We start from the raw sequence: 26,433 nt of genomic DNA on the forward strand, positions 1-26,433 counted from the left end.
CACAGAGGCAGCAAACTGCCACAACCACACGGGTCAAGTGAGGAGATAAGCAGGCAAGTCAGCACCTGAACCCAGGCCCCCTGATTCCCATTAGTGTACACTGAAAACCAGAAGAGAGACACGTCTGGGAGCAGGAATTAAAATGGCATTTTCAACATTTTACTTTTCAACTAAGCTCAGAAAGTTTATTTGTAGGGCTACTGTCCTAGGCAGGCTTTATAAGTTATGACTCCAAAGCACATTAAATTTGTAACTGCTGACAAGTTATCACAGAAAAAAAAAACATGGCACAAAAGCCGTGATTTCCTCTTCCATTAGTGTACGTGACTCACATTATTTCTATAAGCTATCGGAAGATTAAACATTAGAGGCAGAAAAGCCCTGAGAATTGGATTTCACTGGCTTTTCTTCCATAAATACAAAAAGGTTGATATATATGAATAACCTATCAGTAAACATTCACAGATTATTTTCCCAGTTTATTCTACAAATAGAAAACAACTTGGGAACCAACGTGCTTCAAAATAATTATCCTGGCTCGGCGCCTGTGGCTCAAGCAGCTAAGGTGCCAGCCACATACACCTGAGCTGGCGGGTTCGAATCCAGCCCAGGCCCACCAAACAACAATGACGGCTGCAACCAAAAAATAGCCGGGTGTTGTGGTGGGTGCCTGTAGTCCCAGCTACTTGGAAGGCGGAGGCAGGAGAATCACTTGAACCCAGGAGTTGGAGGTTGCCGTGAGCTGTGACGCCACAGCACTCTACCCAGGGCGACAGCTTGAGGCTCTGTCTCAAAAAAAAAAAAAAAAAAAAATTATAATTATCCTAACCTCAATAAAGACTTTTAAAAGGTAAATTTTTGGAAAATAAACATTTTTTTTTCAACTGAAAATCTAAATCACGCTTGGAGCACCAAAGCTGAATGCATATATAAACAAAAATAAAACTCAGGAACTATTAAAATCTATAAGGTACCTCTCCACCTTGTAGAAGTTTTTAATCATATAGCCATATTTCTAAAACCAAAGAATTAGTTAGGTATTAAGACAGCTGATATTAAGATTTCTTGAGAGGCACATTAGTCTTAGAACATACATAGAATATATGTAAATACCCTCACATCTATATCATGTAGCTTATTCCATTTTAGTTTAATAAACTCTAATTTATATAACTATCCTTTTAATATCTAGTGAGAAAGGGGAAAATGTCAAAATTAAGAAATAGTTTTATGAGGATTCTTAAAGGATGGTAATGGCATTAATATAGTTTATGAATTTCCCCAAATCCTACCTTAAAAACACAGAGCAACTAGGAAAGTCAAACCAAAACCTGTTTACAACAGCTACCATAAAACCAGGGGACAGAGTAGCCCTGTGAACCCCAAAATGTGAGCGGATAGGGAGAAGCTGCTGACAAGCAGCTGACCACATGATATCAGCATGAGTGCAGAAGGAAGCCTGACATTCCGAGCATTCCAAAATAATCAGCAAGTGTTCACACAAGCAGCAAACCTCATCAGCAGTTGGTCATGGGAGGAGTTTAAACACTTGGAAGTGGGTGAGATCTACCGTGAGGTCTGGGCCTAGCTCACAGCAACTTCAAACTCCTGGGCTCCAGCAATCCTCCTGCCTCAGCCTCTCGAGTAGCTGGGACTATAAGCGCCCACCACAATGGCTGGGTGGTTTTTCTATTTTTAGTAGAGATGGGGTCTTGCTCTTGGTCAGGCTGGTCTTGAACCCCCTAGCTCGAGAGATCCTTCTGTCTCGGCCTCTTAAAGTGCTGACATTACACGCCTGAGCCCCGGTCTACAAGCTCTGAAAATGAACAAGTCAAACCTCTCTTCCAAGTAAAAACTTCCTGCTAAAACAAAAAACAAAAAACTGGGAGGAGAACCCAAATAGAGTGGAACAGGGACACGAGATAAAGAAAGGGTTCAACAAATGTTGCTAGGACAATTGAATATCTACATACTAAAGAATAAAGCTGGACTTCTACATTACATACCATAACAAAAATCAACTCAAAACGGTTCACAGTCCTAAATTAGTAAGAACTAAAACTATAAAGCTCTTAGAAGAAAACACAAGAGGCCAGGTGTAGAGGGTCACACCTGTGATCCCAGTGCTTTCGGAGACTCAGGCAGGAGGATGGCTGGAGGCCCAGTATTCAAAACCAGCCTGGACAATACTGTGGGACCCTCTCGCTGCAACATAAAAACTAGTTGGGAGTGGTGGCATATGCTTATAGTCCTAGCAAAGCAGGAGGATCACTTAAGCTCCAGAGTTCAAGATTCCAGCCTGGGTGATAGAGCAAGACTCTGTCTCTAAAAAAATAAATAAAAAAAAAAAAAAAAGAAGAAGAAAACACAGGTGTAAATCTTTATAACCTTGGGTTAGGTACTGACTTCTTATATATGACACCAAAAGCATGATCTATAAAATGAAAAATGAATAAATCACACTTCATCACAGGAAAAAAACTTTTGTGCTTCAAAGGACACAATAAAGAAAGTTAAAAAGACAACCCACTGAATGGAAGAAACTATTTGTAAATCAAGTATCTGATATGGGACTTGTATTCAGAAAATATAAAGAAATGTTATAACTAAATAATTTTTTAAAAGCCCCTACCTTAAACCAGGGGCAAAGGATTTGAATAGATACTTCTCCAAAGAAGATGGCCAATAAGCACATGAAAAGATACTCATTAGTCATGCAAATAAAATTCACGAGATGTACCTCATAACACTTTAATAGGATGGCTAAAATAAAAAAAGAAAATAACGAGTGTTAGTGAGGAGATTGGGAAACTGGAACCCTCAAGACATTGTTGATGGGACTGTAAAATGGTGCAGCCACTTTGGAAAAAAATTTAGCAGATTTTCAAAATGTTCAACATAAAGCTACCATGGCCTAGTAATTCTACTCTTAATAACCAAAAAACCAAAAACATGTCTGTCCATGTAAAAATTTATGTATGAAAGTTCATAGCAGCATCATTCACAATAGGTAAAAAGTGAAAACAATTCAAATATCTACTCACTGACAAAAGGATAAACAAAATGAGGTATGTCTATACGATGGAATATTATTTTGCAATAAAAAGGAACAAAGTACAGTTACATGTCACTTAATGGTGGGGACGCATTTTGAGAGTGTTTTAGGCAACGTCATCATTGTGTGATGTGGGAATACTTACCCCTACCTGTGGAGTACAGCGTACCACACACCGAGGCATGTAACACAGCCTATTGCATTTAAGACATTAACCTGTATGACTGTAGGCAACTATAACATAATGGTAAGCATCTGCTTATCTAAACACAGAAAAGGCACAGTGAAAATGCCCTATAAAAGATAAAAAGTGGTGCATCTGTACAGGGGCCTTCTCCATGAATGGGACATGGACCACTGGTAGTTTGTGAGGAGCTGGTGAGTGACTGGCGGGTGAATGTGAAGGCCTGAGACACGCGCTGCCCTGCTGCAGACTTTATGAGCACTGTATACTTAGGCTAAATTTATAAACAATATTTTTCTTTCTTCAAGAATAAATTAACCCTAGCTTACTGTAAGTTTTTAACTTTATAATCTTTAATTTTTTAAAGCATTTTTTACCCCTTTGTAATATTACTAAGCTTAAAACACAAACATGTTGTGCAGCTGTCCAAAAATATTTTTTCTTTATATTTTTGTAAGCTTTTTTCTACTAAATTTTTTTTTTTTTTTACTTTTCTATGACAAGAATACCCACATTAGGCCTAGGATTAGAATCATCAATATCATTGCCTTCCATCTCCACAGACTGTCCCCACACACAGGGCAGGATGTCACTGGGAGACAGGACTTTCCAGTTCCACGATAACCTTATGGAGCACCAGAGTATACGCAGTCTGCTGACTGAAAGGCTGTTACACAGACAATGACTGTACTGAACACGCACTACAATAGACGAACTGTGCAAAACATTACGCTAAGTGAAAAAGCCAGTCACACGAGAGCACATATTCCAAAACTCCATTTACATGACATGCCCACCGTAAGTCAGTCAGTGGTTGCTAGGCACTGAAAGGGGTAGGAATGGGAGTTTTGCTAATGAATATGGTGTTTCTTACCGGGGTTCTGAATATACTCTAAATTAACATACTGGTAATGGTTGCTCAATTCTGTGAATATACTAAAAAATACTGATTTGTATGTGCTAAGAGGATGAATTTAAAAGGTGAGGGAAGGGAATAAAGGCAAGAAACCTCAGGGAAAAAACAGCCATACTTTTGAATACTTCCCAAAACAACAGAAGAGAGACCTATAGAGCCATAAAATTATTATTATTATTTTTGAGACAAAGTCTCACTTTGTCACCCTTGGTAGAGTATCAGGGTGTCACAGTTCACAACAACCTCAAACTCTTGGGCTTGAGCGATTCTCTTGCCTCAGCCTCCCAAGTAGCAGGACTACAGGTGCCCACCACAATGCCCAGCCATTTTTTGGTTGCAGTAGTCATTGTTGTTTAGCAGGACCGGCTGGGCTCAAGCCCACCAGCCTTGATGTATGTGGCTAGTGCCCTATTCACTGAACTATGGGTGCTGAGCCCATAGAACCATAAAATTAGGAAGTATTAAATCAAGCTCTCTAAATGTTTAGAAAAATCAATTTCATGGAAAAATGTGCAACAGAAAAGGACTGAGGTCAAATCTCACATAAAGTTATTATAAAAAAAAAAGAGAATAAATAAGGTGAATAATACTCCTTCCTACAAGCAGTGAAATCCTGCCAGAAATCATGTCTACCATATACATACAAAAAAGATGAAAATTATAACTGAACCTTTCAATTCCTAAAGACATTTAAGAAAATGGTACAAGATATGAAAGAACATCGTAATAGGAGACAGTGAGATATAAGGTAATGGAGCTCAGAAAAGAATTAGACATAAAGTGAATTATTGTTCATTGCAGCTCAATTCATAATAGCCAAGTTATGGAAGAAGCCCAAATGCCCGCTGACCCATGAATGGATTAATAAATTGTGGTACATGTACACCAAGGAATATTATGCAGCCTTAAAAAAGATGGAGACTTTACCTCTTTTATGTTTACATGGATGGAGCTGAAACATATCGTCCTTAGTAAAGCATCTCAAGAATGGAAGAAAAATATTCAATGTACTCAGTACTATTATGAAATCAATTTATAATCACTCACACTTTCACATGAAGAACAGATCACAACTATGGCCCAAGATGAAGGAGGGAGGGGGGAGAAATGGGAGGTGAGCGGGGAGGTCAGATTGAGGGAGGGTGAATGGCGGGATCACACCTATGTGCATAATGGGAGGGTACATGTTGGATCTATTAGTATAGAGTATAAATGTCTTAACACAATAACTAAGGAAACGAGATAAGGTATATATTAACCAGTGTGATGTAAGCATTCCTAATTCTATATGAAATCAGCACACTGTACCCCATAAATGCATTAATATATACATGATCTATGTGCTTACAATTTAATAAAAAAATTGGCTGTTAAAAAATAAAATGAAGTTTAAAAAGGAACAGAAAGAGCACGATATACAACAGATACCTCTTTAAGAAAAATAGATAATGAAACTTTCATAGAAAAAGAGAAAGAACAATTCAAGAGAAGGCGACAAACACTGTATAGAAGCAAAGAACAGCCAGCGTGTGTATCACGAGTCTCGACAAAAAAGAAAACTAAAGGAAGATGACAGAATGTTAAAAAAGCACAGTCCAACGATTATCTGAAATGTTTCACAAAGTTTTACTACTCTATTTTGAAAGAGCACACGACAAACGTAGAGAAATCAACTCACAACAACCGATACTAAAACATATTCTAATAAATTATTGTACTTTTAAGGGAAAAGAAAACATCCTTTACATATCCAGATAAAAAGACCAAATAACTGTTAACAGAAACAATTCTTTATTCCTGCAGAAAATGTAGTATCTTAAATATATTTTTAAGATACTTAAAGAAGATGTGAACCAAAGATTTCTTACCTAGCCAATGACTTAAAAGTATTAAAAAAAAAAAAAAAAAACAAACAAACAGCAGACAAGCTGTCATCAACCTACAAAAACTGAAGGAATGAATATTGTTCCTGTAACTCCTTCTTAAGGAATCTACTAGAGAGCGAGCCTCAGACAAGAAAAATGACTGGAGAGACAATGGCATACACATTAGCCAAATCAAATATATGCACTTAACTGGAGAGCCAAGACTAAGTGAAGCACAGAAAGGAGAGAACAGTAGGTAAGAGCTATTGGTATAGACAATAGAGCTACAATGTAACTAAAAGAAGGAACAAGCATATGCAAAAATTTTTATGAACTGTTTTCACTAATCATATTGTATGACACTACGCTAACACTTTCAATAACACTTATGTGTGATATGGGATAAAACAAATTATTAGATGTCATAAGATTCTCAAGATGGGGTGGCACCTGTGGCTCAAAGGGGTAGGGCACCGGCCCCATACACCGGAGGTGGCAGGTTCAAACCCAGCCCATGCCAAAAATTGCAAAAAAAAAAAAAAAAATTCTCAAGATGGGATAATGCTAGAAGAGGTTAAGTAATTGCCCTGAAGAAATGTGAATAGGAAGTATCGGCATGAACTCTAATTAAGGCAATTAATCCTAAAAAAAACACAAACCTAAACCCTTATTTCCCACCTCTAGTAACTGAAAAGACCTAAAAACCATGACCAGTCCAGTAGCAAGGAGCATTTTGGTCTTAAATACCATTTTCTACCAAAAAAAGCAGGATAGCAGGACTTTTTGGAGAAATGCCTGAGTCCAGGTCTATAGCAAGAAATATACAAGAGGACCCTATGTTGTCACACCATTTAGGAAGATGACATCAAAGACTATTAGAGTTGTGTCAAAAAGACGTGGAAGCCAACTTGTACAGGCCTCATCAAAGATGAGAAAATACCCAGAATGGACTGAAACACATCAAATATGTTTAAATCTGCAAGTTCGTAATGACCTATATTAAAATATAATTGGTCGCCTTTGTCAATTTTTAATTTTGTAAGCTGGTAAATAAAGGCAAAGAAAAAGCATTTGTTCTGAATTTCCTAAAGAAATCGTACCACCAGGTGACCAAATAAAAAGTGAAACTCTCTCTTTATACAGTATTTTGACAAATAAAGCAAATAATATCAAAATTAAAACATCCCAAATATTTAATACCTAATGAATGAAAAATCTAGGCATTAAGCATCAATGACTGTGAACACCACGAAAAGAGGAAACCCACTTTATGCACCTTTGGATGAAGAAGCATCACCACCTATCCTATAGTTCCGCAAAACATAACAAAATAATCTAATTATTAGTAATGGTCTAGATCCAACTGTCCAATTTATAGAAAATACAGAGGATAAAGGGATCTTCTAAATGAGGCCATAGAAAGGTAGTCAACAAAATTCAGCCTGTAAGAACCTCTGCAAAACAAATAATTGGTGGTTTCAATAAACAAAAAGGGGGAGAAAGGAGATAAAGAAAAACTTAAAAAGGCACAACTACAGTTTCACTATTTGGATGATAAAATCATACAGAAAAGAAGCGAAGCAACTGCTGGAACAGTTCAAGAGTGGTTACCCTTGGAGGAGGGGTCAAAAGAGGGTTATGTTTGGAAGCAGACAGGTGGATGGTGTCCTAGGTGGCAAATTCTAGTCTCCTGACATGGATAGATAGTGGCTGCAAAGGTGTCTACCTTAAAAGAATTAATAAGTTCTCTATCCGTTATATGATGTTCTGAATTTGTATTTTATTTAAAATAGAAAGTTTAAAAACAATTGTAAATTAGCAATCATTGTAAATCTATTAATCTAAGTTCTTAGACAAAAGTACTAGAGTCTGAAAGAACATGTCTAAAAGTTCTATAAAACTTAAGGTACAGAGAGAATAATTTAACAAGGTTAATGCATATGTTGAGGGAAACGAGAGGATCTGAAGAGACCCACAAAGCTATAGTTTTACTATTGTAAAAGAATGTTTTCCTCAAGTGCTAGGAGCATTATGACTTACCGATAAACTTAGGGAACAGGGAGCAATAAAAATTGGAGGTTGACTGGACTTAAGTTATCTTTAAAGAACTTATAGCTGAAATTTTAACATTCTATTAACAAAAGTATGTTCCTATGTTAATTTGTCCTGATCTCTGCATTCACTTTGTTTTCTTCCTCTAACTTGGTAAGGTCTATACCCTTTTTACCTTCATTTCACTGAGTTCCCAATAATTGGTAATGAATAAAATGTCCTTTCTCAAAGCAGTTTAAGCAGTCGTTTCTATGAAGTCTTAAAATATACAATGAATTCTTATTCCCTTGGAGAGGGATAAGCTATAGAAACACAAAAAGCCTACAAGAAGAGCATGTAAAGAACATATCCAGGGTGGCGCCTATGGTTCAAAGGAGTAGGCTCCATATACTGGACATGGTGGGTTCAAACATGGCTCCAGTCAAAAACTGCAAAAAAACCACAAGAAAGAACGTACACAGCCTTTTTTGACTTTAGTGGTATGGTTATATTTATCTGTCACATACAGCAGAACCTCTGTAAGTTGATCACCCAAAGACTGTAACAAACTGTCAACACACAGGCGGTCAACATAAGGACCTAGGCCTACTGTACCGATGATACAGGTGGCACATGTCTGCTCTATGAAAATTAGGTCAACTTAAGGAGGTGGTCAACTATGGAAGTTCTACTGTATTTATGGAGTGGCTCTTTGTGCCAGGCAACACAGTTCTTACTTTCCTCCCATCTTCAAACACCTGCTGCTATTAAGTGCAATTAAAATCAGTGTGACTATTATTTCCATTTGCTAAAGAAGCTATCTTTTCCCTCTACCCATGATCCTGTCAGCCCTCGGCATGTTAACTTTCTAGAAAATCCTAAAGGCTCATCCTTAGGACAAAGGAATTGATTTATATGACAGTACATCATCCGCTGACCTATGTTTCTTTATTGGACAGGTTTAATGTGTCTATAGTACCGGTTAACGTGTGGGCTCTATCTCCTGTCTGCCTCACATCCCTACAGGAGAAGAGATTCCTAGTCAATGCAGACTACTCTTTCCCAAAGTCTAGATATGAAGGGGAAATTAGAAAATCCATTTTAGCCTTAGATCTAAGCGGTTTTCTCCAATTTAGCTTCACCAGCAAGGACACTAATATTTTAAATCTTACCTTATACCTGTGTCCATTTCTCAAGTGATTTAGAATTTATATGGAAGAGATATAAAAAGTTATTCCCAAGCTACAATACCAACCAGAAAATAATGAAAGTCTGGATTAAGATGAGTAAGAGATAAACCAACAGAACAAAACCACACACGCACACTTTTCCCTTTACTAAGTCAGCAACATGACAGCTAGAAATGCCAAAAATTCCATTTCTAAACAGTTCTGAGATTAGGTGTAACTGTCACTTTTCATGGAGAATATGCAGTTTGGGGGCGTAGAAATAATATAACCCCAGCTCGGCACCCGTAACACAGTGGTTATGGTGCCAGTCACATACACCGAGGGTGGCGGGTTCGAATTCGACCTGGGCCAGCTAAACAGCTGCAACAAAATAATTGCTGGGCGTCATGGTGGGTGCCTGTAGTGCCAGCTACTTGGGAGTCTGAGGCAAGAGAATTGCTTAAAGCCCAAGAGTTGGAGGTTGCTGTGATCTGTGATGCCATGGCACTCTACCCAAGGCAACATACTAAGACTCTGTCCAAAAAATATAAAAGAAATAATGTAGCCCCCATAGCCAATTTTTTTATATTATGGCTAGAAATCATGGTCTTTTATTTATTTATTTATTTATTTATTTATTTTTGGGCCAGGGCTAGGTTTGAATCCACCACCTCCAGTATATGGGGCCGGCGCCCTATTCCTTTGAGCCACAGGTGCCGCCCCAAGAAATCAGGGTCTTAAGCTAATAGAGCAATATAAGCTTTAAGTAAAAATTATAAATTATACAAACCATTCATACATCCAATTTTTTTATTTTACTTTGTTCCAGATTCTCTGATCTAATATTATTTCCTTAAATTATACTCAGTCCACTAAATCACTGCTAAGACATTTACAGTAATAAATTTGCCAAGATACTTAGTATAGTACTTTTGTAACCACATTAACCAAATCGTTCTTTCAACAAATCAGACCTTGAACTTCCTCTTCCCCCATTATTTTCTTTAGTGCGTTCTCTCCCTTACATAGTTACTGAGTTAATTTGGATAAAGAAACCTGGGTAAGAGAAATATTTTTCTTCATTGTCTATGTTTCTTCCATCCCACTTCCTGTGAATTTTCTATTCTTATTACTGGTGGTCTGCCAACTCCCATTTTTCTCTCAATTCTACTTTCTTCTAGCTGCCCATACATCCAATGTCTTGGAATCAACATCAGAAACTTTGGTGTCCAACCACTCTATTTCTTCCACACTCAGTTCTTACAAAAGCTGTCACTCCATTAATATTCAAACATAATCAGTTAACCACAAACTGAGATTTAACTTCAATCACCTTTGTGAAAGCATTTCTATTTTCTCCTATAGATAAATAAAGCCAGAAATCAAGTCCAAGGAAAAAACATTAATATACAGGATGCCAGACATTTGGTTCATTTCAAAGTATTTATTAGTTCAGCTGGCATTAAGTTAAAACAATGACCTTTGGTTTTAATTGGTAAAATGATAAATTCCCTATCATTTAACATTTCCAGAGTAGAAACCCAATACATACCTCTGTAGAAAATGTTTCCTCTGGACTTATCCAAGTAACAAAGAATAAATCCACATTATTTTACCACTTAAAAGAAAAATGAAAACCTGCCTTACAGACACCACTGATTCAGTAGGCCAAAAAGCTTAAGATTTAACTTGATCATTTGCTGCAATCTTAAACTTAGTAAGAGGCTGTAGTTACCTCTTTTTGTAGATGAAGTTTGAAGCAACTGTTTGGCTTTGAGGGAAGTACGAGGCAAATTTTTCAGCCTTTGCGAAGCTGTTGAAAAATAAGGAACTGTAACATTTGCCTGGAAGTACAAGATAAAAGGCTATGGCTTCTGTCAACTTGAGTATTTTAATATGAACTTAAAACTTATCAAGGAACAGAAACCACAAGGTGCAAATAGGTTAGAACCCTAGAAGCAAAGGAATTTTACAGTGATGCTTAGTGCATTAAGTTGGAAAGAAAAGGGGATGGAAAAAACTTTTAAAAATAGTTTCCTATAGATGAGGAAATCCCCAATATGTCAAAATATCAGAGAAAACAAACCACCAGAAAACATGCTATAGGATGCAAAGAATACAAAGATAAAAGTGATGAACACAGCACACAGTATAGAATAAAATAAATGCAGCGCTTGCTCAATGCAAAAAAAAGCAGATTTTGGCAAAGCAGTTATTGTTAGATGAACTGCCCTAACATGAAACAGTAATCCCCATACTCAAAAAGGAGAAGAAAACTCAGAACCAGGCAGGTCCTCAGGAAGTCACAAACTAGTGGTTTTAATATGCTTGACATCACCTTTCTGTAGAATATATTAATTTTTACCTCAGACTCTGGGTGGTGCCTTCCCTGGACAGTGCACATGTGCATGTGGGCAGGGGTCTGCTGCTGCAGGCTGAGGGTCTGCAGGGGTCAGAGCATCTGCCTTTAAAGTGCTCAGTGAAGAATGCTGAGCTGTTTCCCAAACTCCTAATCTATTAACTGCATTGAAACTCTCAAAATGAGTAGGCGAGCAGCAGCCTCAGGCTGCCCAGAGTTAAAGGGGTTCCAATTACTCCAATGCACATTCACTGTGGTTTAGGAACTAACGAGTCCACACCCCAGCACAGTCTATTTACGTGGCTCTAAAATGTCACTTGATTTTAAAGTCAAACTTCATATCCTTCTAGGATTTATGTGTACACACATATACACAAAAAGTGACCCTATACCTATAAATCTATCCAGGGCATAAAAACTATTGGAGTGACAAAGGGATATGATATATGCTTAACTCTATCAAAGCTGGAAAACTACTGTTATCTCATAGATAATAATAAACTTCTTAAAAGTAACAAACGTACTTGATTTCAAATTTTACAGTACTCCAAAAACTACTGTAGCTAAATAACATCTGATGCCAACTGAACTCAAATCCTGCCAGGCAAACTAGCAAAAATTCTTCATACCTAAAAAAATTAATGTTATAATAAAATTAACATCAACAACAACAAAAAAACACACAACAAGAATAAGGGCTACGATCATCACGAATATTCATCATCTACATATTTAATCACAAATGTTTTCAGCCATTTGTATTTTTATTCACTCATTTGTTTTCTTTCATTCATTGAAATAGTTTAGTACCTACTTTATTTCAGCTACTGTTTTAGGTACAATGACTTCAGTAGCCAGCTACATAGTTATAATTCCTCCTAGAACTAATATTCTAGGAAAGGGGGGAAAAGACAAACAAAGTGGTAAAATATATGGCCTGCCAGACAATGACAGCTGCTAAGAAGAAAATTAAGTAGGAAAGAGGGACAGGAAGGAGTTGCATTTATAAACAGAGTAATCAGGAAAGACTTCACTAAAACGACATTTGCACAAAGATCTAAAGGAAGAGAGGGAGTGAACCATGTAGATACCTAGGGAAAGCTTTCCAGATAGAGGAAAAAGCAATTGTAAAGGATATTAAGATAGGAGTATGTACGTACACTTGAAGAATAGCTGTTGGAATGGAGTAATGAGGGCAAAAAACATACACCAGCAATCCATAATGTCTTTTAATCACTAAAAAATTTTTAATGAGTACTCAATATCATATACCATCTATTCAACTAATAGCTATGGTGACTCTGATGAACTCTATGAATCCCTCAAGTCTCAGGGGGTGATGTAACAATAATAACATCCTGTCTGTAAATGTCTATAACAAGTGAAAAGTATCCACTTGGAATTAGGACAATCAGATTACAAGTAGAATCAGGCAGTAAATTCTAAATGTGTTTCATACAGAAAAAATAAATGATTTTCATAAAATATCACAGTCATAATGATGTTACTCACGGAACAGAATCAGATCAACTTTCTAAAGACAAAATCATTTTCTTAGATGACAAAATAAAGTAGCTGGAGTGAAATTCTCCAAATCTTTCTAAAATAACAGAATTCAATGTGTTGCTCTTTGAAAATATTTATTCCTTAGCCGGGTGCTGTGGCGGGCACCTGTAGTCCCAGCTGCTCGGGAGGCTGAGGCAAGAGAATCGCTTAAGCCCAGGAGCTGGAGGTTGCTGTGAGCTGTGTGATGCCACGGCACTCTACCAAGGGCCTTAAAGTGAGACTATGTCTCTACAAAAAAAAAAAAAAAAAAATATTTATTCTTTAAAAATTTCCTTGGTTTCCCTTTTGATATTTATATAGTTTCAATTTATCAAAACCCCACTATGAGAAGCAAAGATGCTACAACGAAGTAATTATTCTTTCAGGCTACTCTTATTTAGGCTAATGTATTCCTCCACAGACTGCTCTTCTAAAAACCTTTGCATTTCTTTTAAACGCAAGTCAATCTAATTCAAATTTTTCTTACTTTAAATTGCATTTATTCACCCCTTACAGTTTCTTAATCTCTCCCTTTACATCCTTGTAAGGAGCTGTCTCCTAAGTAACTAATTCAGACTTCCCTCACCCTATTTTTGTCCCCATAACCAATCCTGTACATCAAGAGAGAAGAGTGGTGAGAGCACTGCCCACTCCACCAACTCCAGGCCATGAGTGGGTGCACTGTCTGGGGAATATGAACAATAACACCAACTTGGTCTGCTTTCCATGATCATCATGCCCCACCCAAAAACCCCCAAAACACAAAAACCCAACACCAATAATAAAACACTCCTCCCTGAAAAAATATAAACAATATAAATAATAGATGCAGTTACTGTTGACTTTTAAGAGTATATGTAAAGCTTTAAATTAGCACATTTTATTATTTATCCTTTAATAAACACTGCATTTTACATGACAGTTAATTAGGAGAACTCCCAATTATAGTCTCCCTTGGCACGGGTGGATTCAGCTATATATATTTCTTTCAAGAGTAAATTCATAGGAATTTGAATCACTCAAGCTTACTTGAGCGGTGTGCCTCCATGCCTGTGGTACACTACATTACTATATTTAACACCTTAGAAATAAATAATGATGGTACAGTGATTGTAAAGTCAATGAAAGAAATTGTGAATTACCTCACAATTAATTATATGTGACTTTGAGCTTATGTTTAAAATTTCTCAACTTTGGGCTTGGTGCCCGTAGCTCAGTGAGTAGGGTTTGAGCCTGGCCCGGGCCTGCCAAACAACAATGACAACTGCAACCAAAAAATAGCTGGGCATTGTGGTGGGCGCCTGTAGTCTCAGCTACTCCAGAGGTTGAGGCAAGATAATCGCTTACGCCTAAGAGTTTGAGGTTGCTGTGAGCTGTGATGCTCTAACCGAGGGCGACATAGTGAGAGTATCTCAAAAAAATAAATAAATAAAATATTTCAACTTTGAAGACCCTGAAAATTCATTAGACTTGTCCCTCAAAAAAGGGACACAGATCATGTGGCAATTTTTGGAATTTACTACACAATGAGATTTTATGAATCTCTGCAGAACTCATCCTTAACATTGAAGACTTTCTCTATTTGCATAGCAGTTGCTTCATTAGACAAAACTTTAAAAGATAGTGTTTATCCATCAAATATGAGTGAAGATAGATCTGGCAACAGTATGTTGAGCCTCAATATAAAGAAAGATCAATTCTGAAGAAGTAACTGACAACCTTCCAGACTAGAACTGTAATACATGTATTCGTTACTGTGACAGATCAATATGTAAAAAAACTTCTTTTAAAAAAATGATTCATGTAATTTAAAATTATTAACTTTTTTTGTACTGTTATGTTCATTTTATTATTTCTTACTGACAGTTATATAAAATATAAAGTTCAAAAGAATATTTTCAATGTCTGCATTTTTTCCTGGCCATAACTACTATAACTCATTTTGTGATTATTACTGAACATAATTTTGTCAAAAAGGGTGGATGTTTAAAAAAATTCTGTTTGGGTGCTAAGTACTAAGTAAGCATAGGCTGCTGTGAACAAGCATTAATTACTGCTGGGTAAAACCCCCGTGTCTCACAGTCTCATGACATTTGGCTTAACCCTTTTATGGATTATAAACTTCCATTCAGAGTCATCTTTCAATCTCTCTCACTCTCCATTTCCAATACTCTTAGTGTTACCACATCATGTATCTTCTACTTGACTTTAAAAGAATGCACCCAGCTCTTATCACCGTCTCCCACTACCTTTGTTCAGATTTTTAGTTCTTTGTCCAATTATGCAACAGCAGCCTTCTAAATGGTTTCCAGTCTTTCCTCATTTAATCCATTCTCCATTTTGACATCAAAGTGAACTTTCTAAGAAGCAACTTTGATTAAAAGTGTACCATGGCTCCTCCCATCTAGAGAATGAAATTCATACTGATTATGCTATTTGGAAACTCTTACAGCCTGCCCCCAACTATAGCTCTCCTCTCTCATCGCTACACCCACACCCTCACTCCTCATGTACCCAAACCTTGGTTATACAAAACTGCTGTAATCAGCCTGCCATTCTCAAGACTTTTCATTACTAATCCTGCTGTTGGGAAAACCTCTGTGTCCTTTACTCGTTTGGTAACTCATATAAGCTCCTCCTGAGGCATCTTTTAATATTAATATCTCTCCTGAAATCTTTTAATATTAATATATTTCCTGAAACTTCTTCACAGTGCTGAGTTTAATGCCTCTCTTCTGCTCTCATTGAAGTTCCTGCCCATCATTCCCTGCTATTGGAAAGTATGGGCTATTTTATTCACATTTCTATTCCTAGCTTGTAACATAATATCACAAATAACTAAGGAACACATGAGTGACTGAGTAGTGAATAAAACCCAGAACCCTAACGTAAGCATTCAAGGTCTTGCAGACCAGAGGTTCTCCAAACTTGAGTATGCCTCACAATCAGATGAGACATTTCCAAAAAAAGAGTATCTGGGTCCCCACCTCAGGTGTATTCAGTTTCCCAGGGGAAGGACCAGAAAAACTATAAAATCTCCCTGTGATTAAATGACCCAACATCATGGCACTACTTATTCTTAAACAGATGTCCTACAAATATTTATTTTATTTATTCTTAAGATCAGACCCCATTACACATATTTATCATGACTTATTTATTTCAATTCATGTTTAAAATTATGTAAAAAATTCAAGTGTAACCCTTAGTGTTTCACTAGAAAGAGAAATCTGGATGAGAATTCCTTCCCAGGGGCCTCAGAGCAGTGCGGCTGTACATTAGCTGACAACTGCCCTGTACACTCTCTCTCTCCAGGGAGAGTTTCAAAGTAGAGTGCTGATCCCATATGCCTTTGTCTAGGGCATACTCTTTTTGTGGTAATTCACAAAACGCTTACGGTTCAATCTCGAATCATGCTCCAACAGAGTCATCCAAGAATACTTTCCAAGATCCCTATTCATTTGCAATTACATCAGCATGACAGAATCCAAGTAACCACGGGTAGGAAATCAGCAGATGGGAGATCAGAAGAGTCAGGAGTTGGGAGGAAGGAGTCACAGGCCTGCTTTTGCCACTTTTCTAGCTACATCCCTTTGTACGATTCAGATAATTTGTATGGATCTCTGCTCCCTTTTATATAAAAGTAAGTGAATATTTGTTAAGTTTCAAATAGGTAATACATGTGAAAGTACTTTAAATATTTAAAGATAACCAAATTTGGGTCTTTTTTTTTTTTTTTAATCAGTAGGTTGTCTTAAGTTTTTCTCCCTGCCCTGTCCTTATTTCTGAGCCAGTACTTCCTATATCTCTCGGAAAACTGAACTTTCTCCTAGATCTGTTGTCCAGTAGTCTTAGAAAGCAAGACATCAGCTTTTTAAAAAAGCTGCCCCTGACAAACATTCCTTCCTTTAACTGAAGAAACTGAAAAAAATTCCATGTATTCATGACCTCTGCAATGCTCTGGTTTTCTTAAACTTTTTAAGTTACATTTTCCAAATATAAATGTCCAAAATTGCTAATAGCTATAAAAATGAAAATATGTTATAATTCTCGTAATACTCATATTTGAATGCCAGCATCCACAATAATGCAGCCATAGCAAATAAGCATATAAAGTAGTGATTGGCATAGTAACAAGGCAAAAGAAGTGACCCCTTAGGTGGAAGAACAGCAACCTTGCAAGTTAGGTTCATGCAGACCAGCAAGGAAGAACCAAAGCTTTACCACTTAAGAGCTGAAAAAATAAATACTTAAAAGAAAACAAAATGCAACATCTATTACACTGAAGTTTACACAAAAAATACAAAATACCAATTCGTGTATAAAATGTATAAAACTTGCTATATTTGTCACAATTACACATCAAAATAAAAAGGCTACTATGAAAACTACTAATTAAAAATACAACATATATTTATACATCAAAGATATATTTAAAATTTCAAGAAAAATCAATTTTTTTTTGCTTTGTGATATATTAACTTTCAACCAAAAGCTTTAAATATTTTTACAAAGTATTACATTTTAAACTTGTTAATGTCAGAATTTGCTATTTTCCAAATACATTTTTGAGACTAGTATAATTCTACACTAAACTATTTGTGACATTTTAATTGTAAGTAAGCTTTAATACAGCTAGAAACATAAACAAATATATACAATTGAAAAGAAGGATGGTACCTTACTTCTTTTCTGCCTGGACATTATTCAAATATTGAAATACACCATTATGAAACTGCATACATATTTTCTACTTAAACGTAAATTAGTGATTAGAATTCTGTTTTATTTTCCTTAATTATCAACTGGGGAAAAAGGAAAAATAATTCACCTACACAGAAAAAATTCTAAGGAATCAGTAGGTGATTATAATTATACAATGGTAACTTTACCACTAGAGAAGACAAGTAACTATAATTAAGTTTAAGACATACCCAATACATTTTTCTATTAACATTTTTATCCTAGGTTTCCAACTTTTTCATTTTTCTTCTTATTTTGTGAAGAATTAGTTTTCATTCCTATAAAGCTTTGGCATGCTAAACTAGTTCAAATGCACAGGATGTATGAGGGGATGAGTAAAAAGGACATGTACAGATGGTTTTAATCAATAGCTGGGAGCTGTTTGGAGATTTACCATGTAAAGTGGAGAAATATAGAACTTAACAATTCCAACTAAAATTAAAGGCATCTTTGAAAGCTAAGCACAAATGCTGCAAAATCATGGCTTATAATGTATATGAGTTTTATTACTTAATCTTCTTAATGATTTAAAATTCTTCTTTCTTGGGTGGCGCCTGTGGCTCAGTGAGTAGGGCGCCGGCCCCATATACCGAGGGTGGCGGGTTCAAACCCAGCCCCGGCCAAACTGCAACAAAAAAATAGCCGGGCGTTGTGGCGGGCGCCTGTAGTCCCAGCTGCTCGGGAGGCTGAGGCAAGAGAATCACGTAAGCCCAAGAGCTGGAGGTTGCTGTGAGCCGCGTGTGACGCCACGGCACTCTACCAAGGGCAGTAAAGTGAGACTCTGTCTCTACAAAAAAAAAAAAAAATTCTTCTTTCTTGTTGCATTAATATTGTGGGTGTTCTTATCAGTAAACTATATTGGGGGAAAAAACCCAGAAAGAGGATATTCTTAAGTATCAAATTAACTTAATTTGCTGGTTTTAAAATCAAAAAACCTATCACTCAATGTTTCAGGTATAACAGGGTTGAAATTCTACACTTACTTTCATTTTAAAAGTTTTATGAATTCCTGTTTTCTATATACCATATATGACCATCATAATAAGTATTATGATGACACTCGTAATTAGAGTTTAGTATCAATCACACAAGAACTGGAATACCGAGTTTAAAGTTCAATTGGTACCAGAACATGTTCTAATATAGATCAAGCTGAATAAATGTAGGATCAAAATCCCTAGGTATAATTTTCCACAATGCTTTAGAGTTTTAGATCTTAGGAAAAACAGAAATTATATTTCAGAATAATTTTTGTACTTTGGTACAAAACCATAGATATGACAAATCTCTCTGTATGAACTTGGGCTCTTGAGCTATACCAACATGGGTTTTAATTCTAACTTGCCGCTTGCCACTTAAAAGCTTTATCATCACAGATAAGTTATTTAACTATTTAAAGCAGCGGTTCTCAACCTGTGGGTCACGGCCCACAGGAACTGTATTAAAGGGCTCCGGCATTAGGAAGGTTGAGAACCACTGATTTAAAGCTTGAATTTGTAATCTGTAAAATGTGTTCATAACTATACCTCCCTTCACAGCACTGTTTTGTGAAACAAGATTATGCATTAAATACATAATGTGAATTTCTATAATATAAATATCACCACATGCAACTGGTAAATAAGAAAAAATTGTCACTATATCACAGAAATTATTTTGATTCAAATGTTTTTCCTAGCCTGTTGATTTTTGACCCACCAGTAACACCATCTTAACATAAAGTATACGAAGTTGGCTAAACACAATAGAGTGAAGGAAGGCTGTAAAAGAATTAAAGAACTGAATACTTTCAACATTTTACTCAATAAATAAATTATAAATGAACACTCAATAATCCCCTACTAGTATCACTACTTCTCACAGTCTTGGAAAATAAAGGAACACTTCATGGCTCTCACTTCAACCTCACAGATGGTAACCTAACAAGGGCCTGAGTGAATAAGCATCCCTGTGTCCCTACAAGGACCTGAGTGAATGTGCCTCCCTGTATCTCACAGCTCACGGTAAGAGCTGCTGGATGTAAGGGATGCATATTGAGTATTTACAGATCATAGACATAACTGTAATAACTCAAAATTATTTTGACTATGCTAATATCTGTCCTAGTTAATAAACAATAATTTCTGGAAAGTGTTCTTTTTTTCTTTTTTTAAAAGACAGAATCTCATTTTATCGCCCTCAGTAGAGTGCCGTTGCGTCACAGCTCATAGCAACCTCCAACTCCTGGGCTTTGGGGATTCTCTTGCCTCAGCCTCCCAAGTAGCTGGGACAACAGGTGCCGGCCACAACGCCTGACTTTTTTTTTTGTTGCAGTTTGGCCTGGGCAGGGTTCAAACCCGCCACCCTCGGTATATGGGGGCGGCACCTTGCTCACTGAGCCACAGGTACCGCCCCAAAGTGTTTTTTTTTTAACGATCTTGCACATTCATGTATACGATATCCCCATTTATTCCCATTATCACTTCTTGGCTTAGTTTGACCAGTTTGCCTTAGAAGTGCTAACTGCATGATTTTTTCTAATCTTTGTTTATGTTGCATGCCTCCTTAAATCAACAGTCTCAACCCTTCCTTTCCATCACATTACCTTTAACTCTTTTTTGTAAAAAAATGAAGTCCTATATATGCTGGAGAATTTTATTTTATTTTTTAAGGATTTAATATGCCTTTTAACAATGTTAGTATTTTTAAAAGTTCATTATTGTTTCTACAAATGCTCCATAAGAAAGCTGCTTGGGTTTTTAGTGATCTCTTCCAGCATTATTTTCCCTACCCCTATGAATCCTATCATTTTTAAGGTGTAATACTGCAGAATGTGAGGTTTTTAAGGAATGTATATTCTGTGCTACAGCAGAAATGAGTATGTTTATTTAGCATGTTACATGTTAGAAAATAAAAACTCAAATATTCATTAGAAATAACTGAATTTTAAAAATGTCCTCCATTTAGAAAGATGTGTCACATTCACAGTTACTATCCATACAATCATTAAACCTTATCAGAAAAATTATAGTCTATAACCATGGTTTTTTTTTTCTTTGATAATTCTAAAACTCAGCTTCCCTGCTTAAGAGTTTAATTTTAACTCTAGTATGTTCCAAAAGCAATTTAAATAGAGAAATCCTGATGAATTATTAAAAAATGATGGGTTTCTGGCAATTTAGTATCTCAAATTTTAATCTATGCTATAGGTAGGATTAGGAGATCTTGGGTTAATTTGACACACATACTGATTTAATATATTTTTTCATAAAAATATCTTTAACAGACACAGAAAATGAACCAAAACAAAACCAAAAAATTCATAAGTGTTCTCATGATATACTTGTTCTGGAAAGAAAAGAAGTATAAAAACCCAATGTCAGTAACAGACTTAATACAAGTCTGAATAAAGAATTGCTCATCTGGAGCACAATGTGCTCCAAAAAAATATGTAATAAGAAAATAACTTAGATATTAAAAAAGTGAAGGTTATTAAAGAAAATGTAAGTACCTACTTTAAGGGATATATACTGTGGAAACTGTACTAGCTACTATTTCTACTTCTAATTTCTAAAAGCAAAAGTTAAACCTATCTTTTATTTTTTAAATAGGTAGAGTCTGGTTATTTTAAAATTCGGGAGAGACTAGAGTTTCATACAAATAAAAATATTAATGGAATTGGTTATCTTCTAAGGACAAATTTTAAATTTTAATATAACTACGATTATCTTATACCAATAAACACTAAATTTTACTATAGCTATAGCTTAATTCAGCACAAATTAATTATCTATAATTTTCATCTTCCATTTCATAACTGATACATAAAAACCTAAGAAAGATACTTACTGGCTGAAGCCTGAGGTTGCATGCGAGGTATTCCTCCATTTGGCACTTGAAAATTTGAGTCACTTCTGCTGCTTTTCACTGAGTCAATTTGTGTGTTAGAAGTTCGGGACAGGTTTGGAAGACTGCGTCTTAGTTTTTCTAAACAATAAAATTTTAATTAAGAAAAATTCTTTCATATGGAAGAATTTAAAATATTCATTAACATTCAAAAATCAAAACTTCTGTATATTTCAGAAGAGAAAACAGGAAGTATCATATTTCCAAAAAAAAAAAAAAAAAAAATTCTCAGCCCATAGTGTATAATTGGATAGAACAAGAGAACCAACTCTTGAAGAGAACCACAAATTATGTAAATAAAAACCTAAATATGGATAACTTTGAGTAAAACAAAGGAAAAGTAACAGTAACATAACCCAGTAAAGAACCGGGCGTGGTGGTTCATGCCTATCATCCCAGCACTCTAGGAGGCTGAGATGGGTGGATTGCTTGAGCTCAGGAGTTGGAGACCAGCCTGAGCCAGAGCAAGACCCTGTATCAAAAAATAGCTAGGCGTTGTGGTGGGTGCCTGTTGTCTCAGCTACTCAGGAGGCTGAGGCAAAAGGATTAAATGAGCCCAAGAGTTTGAAGCTGCTATGAGCTATGATGCCATCGTACTCTACCCAGGGTGACAAAGTGAGACTCTGTCTCCAAAAAAAGAAAAAAAAAGAAAAAAAGTAACAAAGTAAAATTAAATTCACTTTCTTGTTATTTTTGTATTAATTCACTATTAATAAAATGGTAAACTTGACTAAACTCTTGATTTACTTAAATGAAATACAAAACCTTGGTAAAAATTGTTTCACTTTCATACTGAAATATTAAGGACTTTTTCCCAGAAACATTCTAATATTAGTAAAATCTGCTATCTTTTACCTTCATTTTTGACATTGCTTGTCTGTAAATCTGTGGGATGGCCTTGAAGTGAAAGGCGAGGTTGCTGTAAGCGGCTAATCATAGGCTGTGGGGACACTCTGCTATATTCTATTCCCCGAGCAGGAGATCGTGAACGAGGAGAATTTCTAGGTGACTGCTTAGGTGAGGGCCGAGGTGAATTGCGCGGTGATGGTGAAAACCTGTTAACAGCAGGGTACACTGCATGATGCATGTTGTCATCTTCATCGTCTAGACTTTGTGCATCAAGTTCCTGATCACTAAAAGTGCCCCGCCTTGTAGAATTGCAGGAAGAACCAGAACTGCGCCGAGACGTGGTAGCTGCATATTCCTGCCGGAGACCTGGCAACAATGAATATTATTTTATTTCTTTAATCACATTTTTAAACATTTAAATATTCTTAAAATTTAAAAGTAAAGGGTTAGCACTGGGAAATTCAAGTAGGAATATAAAGTATAAAGGAACCCCCCCTTTCCACTTTTAGACATCTTCCCATATAAGAATGCATAAGCTTCATCTGAAGGTTATTTTTAAATGGAATGAAATTCTATAAACGTTTGACCAATTTCAAGATTTGTCCTTGGATGAGAAATCTAGATTACATGGTACAAATCATAAATTAAAAAATATTCCTAGGCAGTGCCTGTGGCTCAGTGGGTAGGGCGCCGGCCCTATATACCAAGGGTGGCGGGTTCACACCCCCGGCCCCAGACAAATTGCAACAAAAAAATAGCCAGGCGTTGTGGCGGGCACCTATAGTCCCAGCTACTCAGGAAGCTGAGGGAAGAGAATCGCCTAAGCCCAGGAGTTGGAGGTTGCCATGAACTGTGATGCCACAGCAGTCTACCCCGGGTGACAAAGTGAGACTGTTTCTACCAAAAAAAAAAATATAATAAAATAAATACATGTATTTCTATCCCTAAAGACAGTAATCAAAATCTGAGACTAATATTAAAGAACCATTGAGGGAAAACAAGTGAATAGATCAGTGAGTACATAAGCTTCCTTGTGTACTTAATTCCTGAAGTAATGTTATTCATGAAAATGATAAAGTACCAAAGAAACGTCTAACCTACTCGTAGGTATTCAGGATTTAAGCATAAATGAAACCTCAATTGCCTCATTACCCAAGAGACTTCAATAAAACAAGCTTAAATTCTAAGTCTTCAAGTAAAATTTTCAAAATAGTCCCCTATATAGCTTGATACCTTCAAAAACACTCAAGCAACCTTAGGAGCCCTTCAAATGTTATAGATGCTTCTAGAACAAAAATACATGTTTATATGTAATATATTCAAAGAAGAAACAAATTATAATGCAAAAGTACAGAATTTAGGTAATATTTTGAGCAAGTCCTGCTAACTATTGGCAATCTGGTCAAAAAGATCTGTTACAGAATAGTATTCAAAGTTTCAGTCATGCATTCATAGACAGAAAGTACATTCATCATAGTTCACAGAGTGATTCTCTATGAACATTCCTGGAGTCCCCTTAGCCCTTTGGTTAGTTTGGAAATCACAGTAGTAACTGACAAGTTACTTATCATCTCTGATAAGACACCAAACATGGCACTAATGTCATCTAACAAGACAACAGACTAGTGAAAAAAGTACTGTTTCAGGGAAAAAAAATCTAATTCCCAGTACAGCCTTTCCACTTATAAAGTGAACCTAAGGAAGACACAATCACTATAGGATTTTGCATTTCACATCTGAAAATGAGAGAGAACTTGAGCAGGTAGCCTGTTACAAAAGCCTGAAGGAAACGATGTTGTGAAAAGCTAAATCATCTATTTATAATAATAAAGTTGTCATCTTCACAGAAGTATTACATACGTTTTAGGATCTTTTCTTTCTTATTCACTAGAAAAATAAATATTCATGCATGTGTATAGTTTACAAAATATTAAAGTAAGGCTAAAATTGCTATCATCTGTTATGAAAACACAATACAAAACTTAGGCAGGCGTCCTCAAACTGGGGCCCGTGGGCCACATGAAGCCATGTGAATTGTATTTGTTCCCGTTTTGTTTTTTACTTCAAAATAAGATATGTGCAGTGTGCGTAGGAATTTGCTCATATTTTTTTTTAAACTATAGTCCGGCCCTCCAGCGGTCTGAGGGACAGTGAATTGGCCCCCTGTTTAAAAAGTTTGAGGACACCTGACTTAGAGCAAACAGCCTGTAGAGCTTCTAATAAAATACTGGGATTTTGGCTCGGTGCCTGTGGCTCAAACAGCTAAGGCGCCAGCCACATACACCTGAGCTGGCAGGTTCGAATTCAGCCTGGGACCACCAAACTATGACGGCTGCAACCAAAAAATAGCTGGGCGATGTGGCGGGCACCTGTGGTCCCAGCTACTTGGGAGGCTAAGGCAAGAGAAATGCTTAAGCCCAGGAGTTGGAAGTTGCTGTGAGTGGTGATGCCACAGCACTCTACCGAGAGCACCTGCTTGAGGCTCTGTCTCAAAAAAAAAAAACTGGGATTTTAAGTCCAGTTCAAAGAAGTAGTAAGGTGGGTTTATTCTAAGACAGAGTCAGGCAGCATTCTTTATTTTCTCCTTTCACACCTGTGACAATAACCAGTTCCTCACTAGCTGACAAAACCAGTCTTAGTGAGGAGTGAATTAAAGAAAGGGGTACCCAGGAACTGAAGGTTGCTGTGAGCTGTGTGACACCACAGCATCTACAGAGGGCAATAAAGTGAGACTGTCTCTACAAAAAAAAGAAAGAAAGAAAGGGGTACCATGTCATTAGATTTTAGGGCTAAAGATGAATAAAGCAAGTACTAAGTCCTGGTATCTTTCTAGGGAAGCTGTATGGAAAAGGAAAATTAATCAGCAGAGTAAGAAACACTATGCAGTTTCTTAATAAATGTTATAGCTTGATAAAACTTACTACATATTTAAAGAAAGAACCTATTTTATATATAGTCAACAGAAAGTTTTTGAACTAATTACAACAATGCTCCATTGCCCTCAGCCAATTGTCAACATTCTGAAATGTATGTGTATTTCATAGATTTTTTTCATTGTAAAGGTTAAAGGGATCACTTTAGAGTGATTTCTTATGTCATAGTTAAGCACATAGTATTTCTCCTAATAAAATACACAGGTAAGAACATTACCACCTTCAGACAGGAGCCAGGGTGGGCATCCATGAACTCTTGAAAAGGCATGAAAAATTCTGTGCATATGAACATTTTAGTGATGAATTCTCAAAGGTGTCTGACTGAAAAAGTTTCAAGGATTACGCTGCAAAGCACCATCACATGCTTCATTTAATTTCATGTCAGAATTCCAATTTTCTCATCAAGGTCTTTTTCATAGTTTATATCTCACATTCTCTAGTGAGGTGATACTCGTCACCATGAGGGCAAAAACTGGTTCTTGAGGTATGAAAAAAAACCTTAAATATCATAATAGTTTGGGGCCCTTATAGTACCTATACTTTATCGCATCAAATATTATCTGTTGTATTGAAAGTTCATGTGAAACAGGAGAGTGAAAAGAAAAAATATTTCTAAAGAGGAGCAACTAAAAAAAGGTGACAAACATCCAGTTTACACAAAAGCACAAGAAAAATGGAGTGATAATTCCGTGAACACAGTGCAGGCCACACGCAGGACAGAAGTAGAGCATAACTGCCTTGCTTTGCCCTCAAACGGAGAAGATGCTCTGAGTGAAATGGACTCGGGAAACAAGTCACTGACAAACAAGTGCATGTGTTGACTAAGCCTCTGAGATGTTCCTCGCAATATTTCTATTCCCACAACACCTCAAGACATATTAATACCCACAGCAAAATTA

The 26,433-nt window shown here is 36.4% G+C and overlaps 1 protein-coding gene across 2 annotated transcripts in view; it reads right to left on the bottom strand.

Annotated features, from left to right (window-relative positions):
• SLAIN2 (SLAIN motif family member 2) overlaps positions 1–26,433 on the bottom strand; it is a 70,428-nt gene that overhangs the window by 15,191 nt on the left and 28,804 nt on the right. Inside the window, exons 5-7 of one of the 2 annotated variants that reach the window (XM_053577746.1) lie at positions 22,608–22,967; positions 21,696–21,833; positions 10,956–11,033 (exon numbers count right to left, since the gene is read on the bottom strand). In XM_053577746.1, coding sequence (XP_053433721.1) covers positions 10,956–11,033; positions 21,696–21,833; positions 22,608–22,967 — 576 coding nt within the window. The remainder of the gene's footprint in view (positions 1–10,955; positions 11,034–21,695; positions 21,834–22,607; positions 22,968–26,433) is intronic. The other variant, XM_053577748.1, reaches the window with a different exon arrangement.

Source organism: Nycticebus coucang, chromosome 23 (assembly GCF_027406575.1).
Source record: "Nycticebus coucang isolate mNycCou1 chromosome 23, mNycCou1.pri, whole genome shotgun sequence".
Lineage (NCBI taxonomy): Eukaryota > Metazoa > Chordata > Mammalia > Primates > Lorisidae > Nycticebus > Nycticebus coucang.